The sequence below is a fragment of the Cyprinodon tularosa genome, unplaced genomic scaffold (genome assembly GCF_016077235.1).
Source record: "Cyprinodon tularosa strain WSP-4 unplaced genomic scaffold, ASM1607723v1 ctg118, whole genome shotgun sequence".
NCBI lineage: Eukaryota > Metazoa > Chordata > Actinopteri > Cyprinodontiformes > Cyprinodontidae > Cyprinodon > Cyprinodon tularosa.
Genome location: NW_024037981.1, coordinates 350,654 through 365,650, shown reverse-complemented (window position 1 = coordinate 365,650; position 14,997 = coordinate 350,654). Strand labels below are relative to the sequence as shown.

At 39.5% G+C, this 14,997-nt stretch overlaps 1 protein-coding gene across 5 annotated transcripts in view; it reads right to left on the bottom strand.

The window, feature by feature from the left end:
* Positions 1 to 11,714, bottom strand: part of ep300b (E1A binding protein p300 b) — a 47,086-nt gene extending 35,372 nt beyond the window's left edge. For all 5 annotated transcript variants that reach the window (XM_038309357.1, XM_038309374.1, XM_038309382.1 and 2 more), the window contains exons 1-4: positions 9,806 to 11,714; positions 5,223 to 5,785; positions 4,483 to 4,662; positions 216 to 498 (exon numbers count right to left, since the gene is read on the bottom strand). In XM_038309357.1, the coding sequence (XP_038165285.1) occupies positions 216 to 498; positions 4,483 to 4,662; positions 5,223 to 5,785; positions 9,806 to 9,899 (1,120 nt within the window). In that variant the 5' untranslated portion in view covers positions 9,900 to 11,714. The remainder of the gene's footprint in view (positions 1 to 215; positions 499 to 4,482; positions 4,663 to 5,222; positions 5,786 to 9,805) is intronic.
* Between the last annotated feature and the right edge of the window lie 3,283 nt (positions 11,715 to 14,997).

Below are 14,997 nucleotides of genomic sequence, written 5' to 3'. Positions count from 1 at the left end.
AACTACGTCCAGATGGAGGCTCAGTGAGAGTGGAAGCAAAGTCAATTAAAGAAAAACTACAAACTGAGGAGAGAAGAACTCATCCAGATATGAAGGAAAAAAATAGTAACAATCTAGTAAAGATACAAACACATAAAAAGTCCCTGAGCATCTTTACAAACAAACCCGTCGCTTATGCTACGACCAAAGCAGATGGTGCATTTTATCAGACTCACCCTGGCAGGACTTGCCAGCCTGGCAATGAGTCATGTGGTTCAGCACGTTCTTCATGGTGCGACAGTGGGGCAGGTTGCACGGCCGCACCTCCCCATTGGCCTGCTCCCTCCGCTGACACTTGTGCGCGTGGAGCAAGAGGACGAGTTGCTGCTGGATGAGCTTCCGCTTCTCGGGGTCGGCTGTGGGAGGCGTGGCCCCTGGTCCTACTCCCACTGCGTTCAGCCCAACCTGGGGCCCGCTGACTGATGCAGACACACCGCCAGACTGCTGCTGCTGAGTGGTCTGTGATAGAAAAGCAGGTTTATGGGCTTTAAACTGGAAACTCATTCCTGTTACAAAACATCTCTAAATGGTTTAGTTCACCAAATCAAAGTGAAGATCAAGTTGCACTGTTCTCTGCTGGAAATACTTCTATCGTCAGTCTTATAAAACAACTGGAAATTTTGTTTTGGTGCAGAGAATTCATCATTTATGCTACAGCTACTACTGAAATTTGAACTTAGAGTAAACAGAACACTAGGGGAATCGGCTATCTACATACTTTCTGATGTTTGCAGATAGCATTAAATGAATAAAATCTTTCCCCATGTACTCCTCTTACATGTAAAGCCATGATCAACTCCTACAATTAGAAAATTTTTCCTCAGGGTCTGAGCCAAATGGAAAAGAGGATGACTGCAGCCGTGTGTCTTAACAATTCAATTTCCCTTCAACCACAACATACAGCATTAGCTAGAAACGAGTAGTATGGCCCATATTACACGTTACTATGGTTACACTGACTGCAAACAAAGTCGTAGGATTTGAGAATTTTCTAGAATAATGTATCAACAGCTTCATTGCTGTAACGCTGTAGAATATTTATGTGTAAAGCACAGATTGATTATATGGAGTGAGACAAAAAAAAAGATAAATAAATCAATAAATGTTAGGCTAATCTAACTGATCTATTCTGGTGGAGCAATGCGATGATACACTACTGGGGATGCCTGGATATAACTATTTCATTTCCAATAAAAGTAGTTTTGGGTATTGACCGATACCCATAATAAATTGATACGATATAAGCACAAATCAAACATAGTTTTATTGCCAATTCTGTAGAATTCTGTGCAGAATATTAGAAAATACTTTTTGTTAACTAAGCAACAGTCAACAATAAGTATGAGGAAAAACTGACCCAACCAATAGGTTACTAAACTTTAAACAATACTGGATAGAAGAGGAGTGTTTCCATCAGCTTGCTGATGTCGGAGATTTTAGATGCAGGACGATATATTCCGATTTGTTTTCAGTCTGATTTCGGACTGATTTCTGATAGCAACGTCGGATCTGGACAATCATATGAAAGACCTTATGTTGGTAAGAACAGTAGCAGAAACACCCAGAGGCCTGTTTCAAAAACTCAGACTTTAAATCTTCAACATGGAATTGATCTAGCCTAAGGTCAGAAACTCGGAGTAGGTCCACTCAGAGTTTAGCACATGCGTAAATAGTATGAAAAGCCATTATCAGTGGAGCTCAGATTTGACAAGTCACCATGACAATAGGAAGTGCCCTTTTCCCACCAATGGGAGTAAAGATTTTAATGAAAAAATGAAAAGAAAAATTTTTAAAAGACGGAGAAACAGTGCTACAGCCGCAAAGGAGAGGAAAGAGCTGGTTATCCTCCCCACAGCAGTGTGTCGCAGTGAGCTTGTATCAGATATTTTTTATTTATGCCAAATTTTGAAACATGGTCTGTGCTATGTTATTCCATGCCACGAGGCAAGAGGCACAATCCCGAACTAGTTTAGGGGTCTACATACGGCCGAGGAGGTGAGGAAGCGGAAAAACACAGGGGGCAAGTTTGCGCGACAACGGAGGGACATGAGGGCGAAAAGCCGCAAGGATCCAGGTGGAAAAATGGTCTGAGCGTTCTCCTTCTTCAAGAGTCATTTTCCACAATGGCAGTAATACCAACAAAACAAGCCAATAAGGTACCAAACAGGCAATACGCATAGTGTAGAGCGGATGTCGATTTGACAAATCAGAGGCCTTCTGTCTGCGGCACTGTCTACGGTCACCTACAATTTTGGAGAGGTGCAGCAGAGTGTCTGTGGAAGGGGCGGTGGCATATCTGCGTTAAGACACAAAACCAGACAACCTGATATCTGAGTATAAACCATCCTATAGATGGCAAAGGAGAAGATTGGTGCTAGAGCTAATGTAAAATACTATATGAAGTGTACTGTGGCAGGCTGTTTTTACATTTATTAAAAGCACTCTCTTCGGTGTTGTTCCATGTATAGATCACTAAAATACATTTAATTTATGGTATCTTAAATACCCCTCTTCATAGTCAAAATAATACAAATGCCGACCAGTAAAAATATGGAAATCTGAAATCAATTTCTAGAGATCCAGAATGTTTATTTTACAAGTGAATAATGTATTTTTTTTTTTTTTTTGTTAAAGACGTCTGTGTAATGCTGCTAATGGGAAGACGAATGAGGTCTAGATGTACATGATTGATTGTGGGGTGAAACAATAGTGCTCATAAGGATAACTTTTTGAATATAAAGGAAATCTATGTGTGGTCTGAGAACCCTCTCCTTATAAAAAAAAATAATTTTCAGCTAATTAATGGTGCTCATCCAGACCAAAAGAGTTTTCCTTATTTTCATGAATATTGAAGATATTGGAACACTTATGGAATTATATACTTAACAGAAAAGTGTGAAACAACTGCAAATATGTCTTATATTCTAGGTTCTTCAAAGTAGCCACCTTTTGCTTTGATTACTGCTTCAAACACTCTTGGCATTCTCTTGATTCTGCGCAAATATATTGCGATATAATATATCAGACAAAAATGTTTTTTATTAGTGTTGCGCCAATGCCATTTTTTGGCCCAGGTACTCGGCTGTTCAGTATTGTCCGATTCTGATACCATACCGATACCATCAGTTTGAAATTGATGTGTGTGTGTATGTACGAAGAACTTGGATGGAAAATAATTGCCATCATGGCTTTGTCAAGCTGCTGCCTACCATTGTGAATTAGGAAAAAGACTAATACAAAGTGAATCCAGTAGAACTTTTTATTGCCTACCTGGAATGGGTGCCAAACGCTAAATAAACTTTTGGCTCTCAAAATGGTATCGTTGCCCCATTTGTTGGTACTCGCAGATATCGATACCACCATTTTGGTGCTGGATCGGGGGCCCGCCCGATACTGGTACCAGTGCAACACTAGTTTTTCTAAACTTTTTTTTTTTTTTTTTTTTTTTATAAAGAATTTTAAATGCCACAATAATCAGATTTAATGAATTTTAAGGCCTTAATTAAAACAATTATAATTTAATTACTTAATGATTTTTTAATGACCTGCGGAAACTGTGTAAACACATATATGCTACCTCTTCATATGACAGTACCTTGGGAACCGGATATATAAAAGAAACTACACCAGCATATATAGGCGACTTTTGATGCTCACATTAGAATTTGCTTCAAAATTCATTTTAAGGGCTCAAATAAAGGACAATTTTTATTCCTCAGAATCTGAAATGCTTAGCTGTAGTTTAGAGTCTAAAATACATTGAACCTGGATAATGCTACACCCAGAGGGTAGCCTTAAAGTTAAGAAAAAATGTTTTCACCATCAACAAGAGTTAACCCAGAATCAAATCCACAATAAATGCTTTTGTCTAACTAGGACTAAATTCTCTCTCTTTTTTTTTTTTTATTGAGAGAGGTTCCTCATTTATCAAATATGTTCTTATTGTGAAAACAAAAGGGAGGATTAGTAGCTTCTCCAAAAGTATTGCTAAAACCTCCCTACATCTTGAATATGAATCATCCCAAACCTGCAAGCAGGACTGATTCTTAATCCAGTAATAACTAAGAGACAAATACGCTGATAAAGAATGAGTGTAAAAGGGTTTGAGTATGGAATGGGGTTAACATGATAAAATTATATATGAACTAGTTTTAAGTTCATTCAAACCAAAGTGCTAGAAAAGGAACAATTGTGAATTTATCAGTTTCGATCAAATTAGTAAAAAAAAAATTATTCAATCAATAACGATGATATATATTATGATCCTCCATCAGGAGTCAGAGCTATTCAAAGTGAAATCACACAAAGTTGATGTATCTGAGATCTAAAAAAAATCTAACTGCTGCATAAAAGCTAAAAAAAACAAAAAAAACAAATCTATCTACCCCTAAAACATATCTGTGGCAGTAACTTCTGAGCAGAGCATAAGAAAACAATCCCTACCATCCCTGGAATGCGTTGAACAGGAGGCGTCTTCTTGTCCATGTTGAACTGGGCAGCCATGCTGTTAGGTAGGCCTGTTTTATTCTGGAGCTGTGGGGCCAGCCCCTCTCCAGGCAGCCCTTGGCCAGCAGAATGGCTGTATGTACCACCGTAGGGCCCCGCGTTAGCCATCAAATTCATCTGGAGAAGGATAAAAAATAGATAAATAAAATGGGGAAAAGAGGACAGAAGATGACTTATCTGTGCTTCTGCCTTTGAATAAACTAAATGCAGACAATACCCCTAGACTGACTATTCACAACTAGAGGATGGATGCAGGAGAACGGCTCCACCTAGCTGCTTGAAGTTTAACAGAGATAACTCCATACCAACTGGAAGAAAATCACAACTGTAATGTGGCATGGAGGTTAACCATCGATACCACAGAGCTAACTGTGGAACAGCTGCGAGTCCCAACACATAACCATAGTCTTCCCTACACCTGCTGTGAAAAAAGAAACTCATCCTCAGCAGCACTGTAGCACAAACTAAAAGCTTTTACTTATGGATTTAAATCTATAGAAAAACCTGACTACCTGCAAACTTACGTGCATTTTAATTAACCAAAATTTTTAGGAATTTTTTCAAATATTCATCAGAGCATATCTACTTTTCATATTTAAGGTGTCATATGATGTACATAAAAAAAAAAAAAACTTCTACCTAACTAGTGCTGGCATTTTCACTGTGAGTCTACCCACCTGCTTCATCGCACCAGGCTGATGTGGTCTCATTCCTGCTTGACCCCCAGCTCCCAGCGTCGGACCACCCTGCTGCTGCTGCAAGGCCTCTGCCAAAATATTACTATTGCTACCCATGCCTGTGTTACCAGGGTAACCCATTCTGGGCGACCCATTAACTACCTGCCCCCCTATAAGACTTTGGTGCTGATGCCCCTGCTGTCCAGTGGTGCCCTTCTGGCCACCCATCATCGCCGCCGCTCTATTCGGCACCATTCCAACCTGCTGCATTAGTCCAGGTTGCTGCTGCCCCTGATGGTGCATGCCTTGAGGTCCACCGACCCCTCCCATCATTGACATGGAGGCCCCGGAGGGTGCACTGTTAGGAGTGGGGCCACCCGGTTGCGTGGATGCTCCTGCACGCAAGAGATCAGACAGCTGTTTGTGTTTTGCAGCCGCATCCTGAACGCCGCCGCCGAAACTAGAATGGAACTGGCTGGGATCTCCGTTGGTCAGGCCCGGGTCTGAGGAACTGATGAGCTCATCCGGGAGGTCATGCTCCAGGTCAAAGAATGAACCAAAATCTAGGTTTAAAAAAAAAAAAGGGGGAAGACATAAACAAAGTGATACATCCAATTAGCTCAAATTATTTAAAAAACATTTAAAATTTAAAAAACATTGCATGACCAACATTGGCCTGGAAAATTCCTTACAGTCCTATACTTTTTCAGCCATAAATATTGTTGTCTTTTATTAGGACTTTATGATACAGACTAAAATAGTTACCAATTTAACAGTGAAAGAAAGAGGCTTTTATTTTTGGCGTTTCTGAAAAAAGCTGAAAGGTGTTTCATGCATTAGAATTCAGCCTTTCTGAGAAAAACTTTTTACAACAATTAATTGCCTGGAAATACATCTGAAAACCTACCAGCTATACACAACTGGTGACTGAAAGAAAAAGCCAATCACCTTTTTAAAAAAATTCCTTAAATACCACCAGCTTAGACGAAGAAGAACATTAAAATCCTGCCACAGATTCCTGATTTTATTTAGGTATTATATTAGATTAAACCGCTCTGACACATGAACATAACTTTGTCTTATCTCATCTGGTCGTATGTATAGGAGCTAGGGCTGAAACAATTAATTGGCTTAACTGTGATTAATCGATTACTGAAATACTTGTCAATTAATTTAGTAATCAATTAATCGTTAACTGGAGTTCAGAAACTGTAAAACATACCTTTAGGTGACAGAGTGACCCACTTAGAGCAGCAATTATATTTAATTTGTAAAAAAAATATGCAAGCATTTTTCATTTTTAAAAAAGATGTTTCAGTCTCTCAATATGCTCTATCAAGTGGTAAGGTTTTGGTTTCACCTGGTTTAATTTAGTTAAAAAAAACTTCTTTAAAGGAACCTTTGGCCATCTGATAATTGATCAATTCATCATAAAATATTAAAAAAAAAAAATCAAAAACACAAATGAATCGATTTGCAAAATTGTTAGTTGCAGCCCTAATAGGATCACTGCCAAGCCTAAGGGTCCGTCCTATTTAGTTCCATGCAGCATCTTACCACCATCTCCAATCAGCAGACCCACAGCAAGATGCTGCAACCATGTTGTATTGTAGTGATTAGCAGTGTTAACTTTCCACAATGCATAAAGCTTTCCTTCTTTACTAAATAGTTTTGTCTTACATGAACCGTTTCTTCCCTCCTGGTTGCAGTTTTCCGTATACAACTTAAGGCATAGCTTAAATAGGACAGTTTCAGATTTTGGTTCAATTAATATATTCTAGCAGCCTGTCCAACAAAGCCAAATTTGTTGAATGCATGGCTAATGATAGCCATCCTGGAGTCAGATTTTCTTCTTTGTGTTGAGGGTTTTTGCAGCCCCTACAGTTACTTTATGTCTCTTAAAGGAATAGTACACCCAAAACATGATTAGGCTTCATTTTCTACTCACCCCCATGCTGAACAACACTCTGGAGTACTTTTTTGATATCTCAAATGCATCTGGAGATCTGGGAGGCTTCTTGCTGTCTGCTGACATTCAAATAATGGAGGTCTATTGTGCCCGAGACAGAAAGGTCCATAAAAGTCCACAAAAAACATGTCAATATTCCTCCATACTGCTCGTCCAATGTATTCCAAGTGTCCTGAGTGGGTAGCATCCAGAATTTAATGAATTTAATTGAATGACTTCTTGCACAAAATACACCGACTGTGCCGACTGTGCTGGAAACCGCGGCAGACCAAACCAGATGAAAGTGCGCATTCAGCTCGGCAAAGAACTCATGCTCTTCCTCAACACTGAAGTCCTCAGACATTTTTCTTTCGTTGTTTCTTTCTTTGCACAGGTAAACAGCACATTTCTTCTTCCACGCTTGCATTATCGGCAGAGCAGACGCTGAATGCGCACTTTCATCTGGTTTGGTCTGCCGGCTTCCGTAGCGTCCTGAACGCGCTGGCGCGCGCTTTCAGGAAATACTATACACTACTGTTTTTATGCCTAAAAACATTCTAAATGACTTCGTTTCGAGTAAATTCTGGATGCTACCCACTCAGGACACTTGGAATACATTGGACGAGCAGTATGGAGGAATATTGACACGTTTTTGTGGACTTTTATGGACCTTTCTGTCTCGGGCACCGTAGACCTCCATTATTTGAATGTCAGCAGACAGCAAGAAGCCTCCCAGATCTCCAGATGCATTTGAGATATCAAAAAAGTACTCCAGAGTGTTGTTCAGCATGGGGGTGAGTAGAAAATGAAGGCTAATCATGTTTTGGGTGTACTATTCCTTTAATCATATTGCCCTGCCCAAGGATGTCAGGTAGATAGTCAAGTTTTAGTGAGCATTTATTGAACCTTAAATGTTTTGATTTTTAAATCAAAGAATACGCGATCTGTGAGATTATGAGAGCTTGTTTTATAAATCAATCCGACTTTATATATATTTTTTTTTTTTACAAAACATGCAACTATTCCCTTTACATCCTCTGACAAAGAGCTCAGCCCTTAATTTTATGATATGAAACCCAAATAAATACACTCAGGTTTGCATTTATTGCATGACAGAATGTGGAGTTTAAGGGGTGCATCAGGATGACCTTCTCACAACCCTGATTTTTCTCCTAGGCATCAGTTTGTGGTTTGGTGGGTTGCCATACATGGAGAGCAAACACAGTGGGAACAAGGCGAGAAGCCGCAAAAAGGTAAACACTGCAGCAGCAAGGTAGTTCTGTGAAATTGTGGGGCAGGTAAAGGCTGGAGAGCAAGGAGATGAAGACAAAGCACTATGATCGGGACAGGAATACATAAAAAAATTAAATGGAAATAAGAATAAACCTAAATTTGAACAGAGTAAATTGTTAATTCTGGAGAGATATTAATGACTGTATCAGGGAGGCTTTTTTTGCATCAGGTAAGTGTAAATTCTGCCTAATCTTACTTGAATCACAAATCACAGATGTTGCAGAAAATGGAGAAAAGATGGGATTTGCTAAACTGAGTCAAAGTTAGGAGCCAGGAAGTTATGGCAGCAACAAGGAAGAATTGTACCAATCAGCTTCTTGCTTATCGTTTGCTGCAGGTTTACTCGCTGTAGTAGCTTTCTATCAATGTGAAACACGTTCTTTTAGTATTGTTGCCTGACTTTTCCTTTTTTATCTGAACTACAAAAAGTGCACCAGTGCTACCCTGAAGACAATGGAGGGTAATTTGTTAGCTTTCCTACAGCTTTTCTAGTTTCATTTAAACATATTTAAGAGACCGATACAAAAATGACACACAAGACACTTTAAATGAATCTATTTTGGATTTTCAATTAAACTAGATCAGTTTTTACATGGTCAGCGCTACAACTTCAGCTGGTCCACACCGCTTCGCCTAACTTAATGATGTTGAACAATAGCTAGCTTGACAATAGTTGTCGTTAACGCATTAGCCATCGCGTTAGTGTTCAAAATTTTCAAAATTAAGGAACATTTTTTATTTATTTGCTACTTAGTTCATGTTCAAGTTGGTAAAATAAGTATGTGAATGTTAAACTAATGAGCTATCTCCCTCACAGAGCTCAGCTGAGTTCTTTCGGTGGGGGTGTCTTTTAAGCTAGTTAGCTAGCTAACTCTGCTTCAGTTACTAGCACTAAAAGCTAGTTTTCAAACGTTAATTTGGCGTTATGACGAGTAATAATCTCCAAAAACTTGCCATATGCTGTATATTTGCCCGTGTGTGTTCACTTTAATCAACTTTTTAAGTAAAAAAGCAAGTGTAAGCGAAGTGGGGTGTCTCGACTCGTCCATTGTTTGGAGGAGGGTCTTTTTAGTCGCGGCTAGTTAGCCTGTTGAGGCTAACGCATCAAAACAGAAGTGTAGAAAGTTGCTCCTGTGGCACGACTACAAAAGTTAAAAACTAAAGCAAACGGAGCTTACAGATTAGCACTTTTTTAAAAACTAACTTGGGAGTGTTTTCGTGCTCAGATGTGTAATTGAACAAGCAGTAATTCCTCCACAACTCCAGACTCGGAGCAACTAAGTTTAAAAGCACAATGTTGTTAAGCTAGTCCATGATGGAGTAATGCATTTAATATATTTACCGTTTCCATCGCTGGTGGACACAGAAAGAGCCGGGGAAGCCAGCTTGGGCCTCTTGGCTGAAGGCGGGCCAGACTCCAGGACATTATCGGCCATATTTTTGACGAATTTTAAAATATATATAGAAGTATCCACTCAGGGCTGATGTTTTCCCTTTATTTCCGCCTTCCTTCTCCCGTTAATAAAGGTTTCTGATCGTTCCCCCACCGCTCGGGGGGGGCGGGAGGGGAAGAGGACGGCGATGTTCGACTCTTTCTCAATACTCCTCCTGAGTTTGTAGTACCTCTCTGGTAGATAGATAGCAGTCCCCCTCCCCTGACGGGGATTTTGTTTCTTCGGGAGATTTTCAACAAGAGGTGGTGGGAAGGTGGAGTCGACGGGCGACTGACAACCTCATGACATAAAAAACGTCCCAAGATCCGTCCTCCGATCTCCAGTCGACTCGGTCTTCCATAGTGTAAAGATCCAAAAAAGAGAAAAAAAAATAGTCTGATCGTAAAAAAAAAAAACTGCAAGAGGAAATGATTCGTGATGGCACAAAAAAAAAAAAAAAAATCACAAGTTTCCAAAGAGAGAGAGAAAAAACGTCGGTTTGCGGCTGTTTCGTGCAACAGCCGAAATATCCCGTCACTGATTTGCTTTTTCTCCCTCTTGTTACTGTGTGTATCAGTCCTTTAAATATTAAAAAAGGCAACAAGCAGTAGTTTGAATACAAGTGTTGGCAACGCTGCAAACGCAACTCAACTGGCTTAACAGTGATTTAATAAGTAGTTCAACTGGTCTGAATAAAACCTTTTTTATTTATTTTTTCTTGCATGTGCATTAAACGTGCACGCAAAAAGGCACTGAACAGACTGAGATTGCAAATTTGGTTGATGCAACCCAATTGATGCAAAACAGACCCTTTAAAATGCAATTTTATTTTAGTATTTTAGATCTTGGCGAATGCAATCGAGGCTCTAATTGCCAATCAGCCGGGCAGTTGGATTGATCTCATTAAGTTTTTTTTTTGCAGACGACGATCAAACGGGTTACTTATCTCAATGCTCCCTGCAGAGGTTCCTCCTCTAGTTCCTGCTTGTTTCAAACAACTGGGATCTCAGATGATGGAAACTGTTATCGACATTGACACTTTTCTTTCAGTGCTTCATAAAAAAGATGTTAGATGCACGGAGAGAAACTGCAAAAAAAATAAAATAAAAATAGCAGCGCTGAGGCGAAACGTGATTTAGAGAAAATATGGCTATTTCGGAAGCTGGGTTCTTCAAATCGGCACTATATTTTTTAACAGAAAAAGAAATCATGTGATTGACTCTTTGTGATGTTGAAAGCCCCCCCTCCGCGTTGGTCCTGGTTATTTCACCCCCTTCTCTTCTCTTTACACCAGTCTCTTTTTTTTCCACCTCTCTCTTCTGCCCGGCAGCAGTTTATTTCTATAATTGTCTATGCGGACTCGGTCCTTCCTCCGCCGCGGACACATACTGATTTTTCATGGTGGTATTTTCCTCTTATCGCAGGTTTTTTTCCCTCGTAACGGGCAGCCCTCCTCCGCCTCTCCTCTCCTCCCCGTCGCCGCTCCGTAAAACTCCCCCTTCCTTGGATTTTTCGGAGGATTTCCTTCTCATGCATGCATCAATATATATATAAATACATATATTTAAAGGACACCTAGACGGCTTTCCCTCCACTGACGTCTAGCCTCCTTCCTTCCTTCCAGTGGAAAGCTCTGACACGGTTTGCTCACTGGGTCTCTCTTTTTCTTTTTTGCGGCTCTCGGAGCGGCTGCCGTCGGCGGCCCGGGTCGCTCCTTTTTCTATCGGTGATCTCCCGTTTCTGACGGTCTGTCCGCCAAACAAAATGGCGGCTTGTTGTTTCTACTCCTCTGATACGGTGGGGGGAGGAGGGTTAGAGGTACAGCAACATTAGGCGTGAAGAGGAGGAGGAGGGACGGAGGAAAGGAACAAGAGGAGAGGTTGTCTTCGTGAAGGCTCGGGAGTGTCCGGAAACCTGTCCCACCGTGTCGGCGGGCCGAGTTCAGTCTGCAGGGGACAGTGCTGCCCCACCACCTTTCTATTATTTACCCATTTTTATTAAAAAAAAAAGTTAAAAATTCAGCATATAGCTTATAACTATTTAACAAAGAGTTAATTAGCCCAATAAAGCAAACATAAACAGTTGCATAATTGGTGAAGTGCTATATTTAGGTGACAAGATGAAAACAAAACCATCTTATTAAATTGTATAATCAATAAATGGTTGAAACATCCAAAAAACTGCCAATGAAATCCTGAAAGTTAAAGCTGTAGTGGAGGATTTTCTTTTTCCGGGTGGATCATCAAATTAAGTGATCCCCCAAATTGTCAATCATTCTGGTGAGTCTGAAATAATAGAAAAATTGCAAATCTTTTCGAAAGTAAGCTTGTATGAGCGATCCAAATAGCAACTTTTAAACAGAGTGTGCACCAGGAGAATGGGGTTGTGCATGCTCTTGCAGGCATTTAAAAGGCGTTCCCTCTCAGGAGTGGGTACAGGGTTGTGCATTTGCATTTTAATTCAACTTATTTAATTGCATGATCAGTAAATGGTTGAAACATTCAAAAAGCTGCCAATAAAATGCCTGAAAGTTAAAGGTATAGTGGAGGATTTTCTTTTTCCGGTTGGATCATCAAAATCAGTGGTCCCCCTATTTGTCAATCATTCTGCTGAGTATGGAGGACCCACTCTGCCATATTTAAAAATAAATACAGAAATAAATAAATCCTCAATAAATAAATAAGCTTACAAGTAATTGCCACCAAAAATACAATAAACAAATAAATGTAAGTAGAAATTAAATTGGAAAAATTGCAAAAGATTGCAAATCTTGTTTTAGAAAGTAAGCCTGTATGAGCGACGCAAACAGCAACTTTTAAACAGCGTGCACGAGGAGAAATGTGGTTGTGCACGCTCTCACATGCGTTTCATAGGCGTTCCCTCTCAGGAGCGGGTACCAGTTTGTGCATGTGCATTTTAAACCATCTTATTAAATTGTATAATCAATAAATGGTTGAAACATTCAAAAAGCTGCCAATAAAATGCCTGAAAGTTAAAGGTATAGTGGAGGATTTTCTTTTTCCATGTTGATCATCAAAATAAGTGGTCCCCCTAACTGTCTTTTAGAAAATCTTTTAGAAAGTAAGCTTGTATGAGCGACGCAAACAGCAGCTTTTAAACAAAGCGTGCACGAGGAGAAATGGGCTCATGCATGCTCTCGCACGCGTTTAATAGGAGTTCCCTCTCAGGAGCGGGTACAGGGTTCGGCATGTGCAAAATTCGCTAATATCCTCCACTATCCCTTTAAGTTTAATAGTTTATTTATATAGCGCCAATTTGCAACATCTCATCACAAGCTACTTTAAAGACAATTTAGTCAGATGCCGCCAGATTGATAAAAAAACAAAAGTTTATTTGTAAGGAAAGCAGCAGATTGCAATGAGTCATTCACTTGCCAGAAGTCGCTCAAAGCAATCAGCCTCTGCCTGTTTAAAGGGAGTGTTTCCTTTCACCGGTTGTTGCATGTATGAATCGTGTGAGGGATTGCTGCGTCAAAAGTCGTCAAAATGCAAGTGAACATCATCGCTGCAAGCTCATCCAGGAGAAGCATGTCCTGGGAGTCAATGACTTGATGCAATCAGCTAGTTTTCTCTAATATAAACTTTTAATCAGTCTATATTATCCGGTTTAATTTTCTGTAAAGTGTCTTGTGATGACATGTTATAAAATGGTGCTACATAAATAAACTGAATTAAATTGAGCATATCCCTTGAACTTTTCCTTCATTTGTCACATTTTAAGCACATTTGTTGCATTTGTTACCTTTTTCCTATTAAAACATGTAATCTAATAGCAGTCTTCTTTCTTTCTACAAACTTTGCCCCATTACAATAAACTTCAGTTTATTTACATGAATTCTTAAGACGTACCAACATAACACAATCATTAAGTGGATGAATGTTTTAAGAATTTAAAGAAAAAAAAAAGTTTTTTTATTTAGCTCTCTTTAAGGTAAATGAAATCAACTTGAAATAAGATGATTATTCAGCTGTTCTGTGATGGCCTGATATGTTTTATGATTTTAGTGAGCAAACAGCATCACAGGGACAAACAGTTTTGCAAATGCAACGTTTGATTAGATCACCTGAAAATGGAAAAGTATGGCATAATTGCAAACCAAAACATAGTTCAATTACACTGTGATAAGGGAAAGTGTTCATCTGAGAAGCAACCAAAAGACTCATAGTACCTTTGGATGAACTGCAGAGATCTCCAGCTCATGTGGGAAAATCTGCCCACAGCGTATTAGTCATGCACTCTAAAATTCTGCCTTTATAGAAGATTAGGATGTCAAAAAAATATAAAATCATAAAGTTTGCATTTGGTCAAAGTGATGCAGAGAATAGAGGAAAAAAAAAAACGTGAAAGAAGGTCCTCTTCTTATGATTACAAACATTTGGTTGGACGGATGTCAAAAAACCAACACCAGCCTCACTGTGAAACATGGTGGTGGCAGCATTATTTTTTAGTCAGGATAAATGATGGCGCTACATAGAGGGCAGAAAACCTGTGAAAAAGGTTGCAAAAGACTAAATCTAGGGGAAAGGTTCATCTTCCAGCAGGAAAACAACCATAAACATACAGCTAGAGCTACAAAGGAATGGTTAGGATAAAAGCATGTTCATCTGCTGGAGAGGCCCAATCACATGATGTGCACACTGCGCCCCATAGCAGGGGTTAACAACTGTTACTAACTGTTGCTAAAATTAAAAAAGCCCCCTTAGGAGGAATTTTGAACCTCTCTTTTATTGCATTTTGTTTTAAATTAAACCTCATCAAGGTTATAAATAGTCTGTTTAGGCTCACACCAAAATATCTCATTCAAAGTTAATTACAGACTTTGACTAGGCCAATCCCAGACCTTCAATTTTTATGCCCCTCATAAGGTGACCCTGCTGGTCTGTTTTTAATAATTACCCAACTGTATAACAGATCCAGGATATGTAATGTTTCCACCAGTGATGTGAGTGACACGGGTCCAAATCATCATTCTACCACCACCATGTTTGACTGTAGGTCTGTTCTTTTTCTGACTGACACTCCATGAGATAAGCAACGGGCCGTGTTGAACTTGAAAACTTTGATCCATAAATCTGTGCTC